Below are 2,500 nucleotides of genomic sequence, written 5' to 3'. Positions count from 1 at the left end.
TCTCTGTGTCTCTGTGTCTCTGTGTCTCTGTGTCTCTGTGTCTCTGTGTCTCTGTGTCTCTGTCTCTGTGTCTCTGTGTCTCTGTGTCTCTCTGTGTCTCTGTGTCTCTGTGTCTCTGTGTCTCTCTGTGTCTCTGTGTCTCTGTGTCTCTGTGTCTCTGTGTCTCTCTCCCCGTGTCTCTGTGTCTCTCTGTGTCTCCGTGTCTCTCTCCCCGTGTCTCCGTGTCTCTGTGTCTCCGTGTCTCCGTGTCTCCGTGTCTCCGTGTCTCTGTGTCTCTGTGTCTCTGTGTCTCTGTGTCTCCGTGTCTCCGTGTCTCTGTGTCTCTGTGTCTCTCTCCCCGTGTCTCCGTGTCTCTGTGTCTCTGTGTCTCTGTGTCTCCGTGTCTCCGTGTCTCCGTGTCTCTGTGTCTCTCTCCCCGTGTCTCCGTGTCTCTGTGTCTCTGTGTCTCTCTGTGTCTCTGTGTCTCTGTGTCTCTGTGTCTCTGTGTGTCTCTCTGTGTCTCTCTGTGTCTCTCTGTGTCTCTCTCCCCGTGTCTCCGTGTCTCCGTGTCTCCGTGTCTCTGTGTCTCTGTGTCTCTGTGTCTCTCTCCCCGTGTCTCCGTGTCTCTGTGTCTCTCTGTGTCTCTCTGTGTCTCTGTGTCTCTCTCCCCGTGTCTCTGTGTCTCTGTGTCTCTCTCCCCGTGTCTCTGTGTCTCTGTGTCTCTGTGTCTCTCTCCCCGTGTCTCTGTGTCTCTGTGTCTCTCTCCCCGTGTCTCTGTGTCTCTGTGTCTCTGTGTCTCTGTGTCTCTCTCCCCGTGTCTCTGTGTCTCTGTGTCTCTGTGTCTCTCTCCCCGTGTCTCTGTGTCTCCGTGTCTCTGTGTCTCTGTGTCTCTGTGTCTCTCTCCCCGTGTCTCTGTGTCTGTGTCTCTCTCACCGTGTCTCTGTGTCTCTGTGTCTCTCTCCCCGTGTCTCTGTGTCTCTGTGTCTCTGTGTCTCTCTCCCCGTGTCTCTGTGTCTCTGTGTCTCCGTGTCTCTCTCCCCGTGTCTCCGTGTCTCTGTGTCTCTCTGTGTCTCTGTGTCTCTGTGTCTCTGTGTCTCTCTCCCCGTGTCTCCGTGTCTCTGTGTCTCCGTGTCTCTCTGTGTCTCTGTGTCTCTGTGTCTCTGTGTCTCTCTCCCCGTGTCTCTGTGTCTCTGTGTCTCTCTGTGTCTCTCTGTGTCTCTGTGTCTCTCTCCCCGTGTCTCTGTGTCTCTGTGTCTCTCTCCCCGTGTCTCTGTGTCTCTGTGTCTCTCTCCCCGTGTCTCTGTGTCTCTGTGTCTCTCTCCCCGTGTCTGTGTCTCCGTGTCTCTCTCCCCGTGTCTCCGTGTCTCTGTGTCTCCGTGTCTCCGTGTCTCTGTGTCTCTCTCCCCGTGTCTCCGTGTCTCTGTGTCTCTCTCCCCGTGTCTCTGTGTCTCTGTGTCTCTGTGTCTCTCTCCCCGTGTCTCTGTGTCTCTGTGTCTCTGTGTCTCTCTCCCCGTGTCTCTGTGTCTCTGTGTCTCTCTCCCCGTGTCTCCGTGTCTCTGTGTCTCTGTGTCTCTGTGTCTCTCTCCCCGTGTCTCCGTGTCTCTGTGTCTCCGTGTCTCTCTGTGTCTCTGTGTCTCTGTGTCTCTGTGTCTCTCTCCCCGTGTCTCTGTGTCTCTGTGTCTCCCCGTGTCTCTGTGTCTCTGTGTCTCTCTCCCCGTGTCCCCGTGTCCCCGTGTCTCCGTGTCTCTCTGTGTCTCTGTGTCTCTCTCCCCGTGTCTCTGTGTCTCTGTGTCTCTCTCCCCGTGTCTCTGTGTCTCTGTGTCTCTGTGTCTCTCTCCCCGTGTCTCTGTGTCTCTGTGTCTCTCTCCCCGTGTCTCTGTGTCTCTGTGTCTCCGTGTCTCTGTGTCTCTCTCTGTGTCTCACCGTGGGCTCTGAGAGCCTGGATAGACTCGGCACAGGTCCGCATGTACGTCTGTGTGTCTCTGTGTCTCTGTGTCTGTGTCTCTGTGTCTCTGTGTCTCACCGTGGGCTCTGAGAGCGTGGATAGACTCGGCACAGGTCCGCATGTACGTCTGTGTGTCTCTGTGTCTCTGTGTCTCTGTGTGTCTCTCTCTCTGTGTCTCACCGTGGGCTCTGAGAGCCTGGATAGACTCGGCACAGGTCCGCATGTACGTCTGTGTGTCTCTGTGTCTCTGTGTCTGTGTCTCTGTGTCTCTGTGTCTCACCGTGGGCTCTGAGAGCGTGGATAGACTCGGCACAGGTCCGCATGTACGTCTGTGTGTCTCTGTGTCTCTGTGTGTCTCTCTCTCTGTCTCACCGTGGGCTCTGAGAGCGTAGATAGACTCGGCACAGGTCCGCATGTACGTCTGTGTGTCTCTGTGTCTCTGTGTGTCTCTCTCTGTGTCTCACCGTGGGCTCTGAGAGCGTGGATGGACTCGGCACAGGTCCGCATGTACGTCTGTGTGTCCCTGTCGATGTTGTCGCGGTCGGCATCCGTCATGGAGTCCGGCTTGCCATCGGT

At 56.1% G+C, this 2,500-nt stretch overlaps 1 protein-coding gene across 1 annotated transcript in view; it reads right to left on the bottom strand.

The window, feature by feature from the left end:
- The window catches only part of STX18 (syntaxin 18), a gene marked incomplete at its 3' end in the record, with an annotated part of 21,479 nt that overhangs the window by 9,330 nt on the left and 9,649 nt on the right, over positions 1-2,500 (bottom strand). Inside the window, exon 3 of the mRNA XM_078885620.1 lies at positions 2,389-2,500. This exon is cut by the window's right edge and continues 7 nt beyond it. Within this exon, the coding sequence (XP_078741746.1) occupies positions 2,389-2,500 (112 nt within the window). The remainder of the gene's footprint in view (positions 1-2,388) is intronic.

The sequence above is a fragment of the Lampetra fluviatilis genome, unplaced genomic scaffold, assembly GCF_964198595.1.
Source record: "Lampetra fluviatilis unplaced genomic scaffold, kcLamFluv1.1 SCAFFOLD_1097, whole genome shotgun sequence".
NCBI classification, from domain to species: Eukaryota; Metazoa; Chordata; class Hyperoartia; order Petromyzontiformes; family Petromyzontidae; genus Lampetra; species Lampetra fluviatilis.
This window is presented reverse-complemented; position numbering and strand designations above follow the sequence as displayed.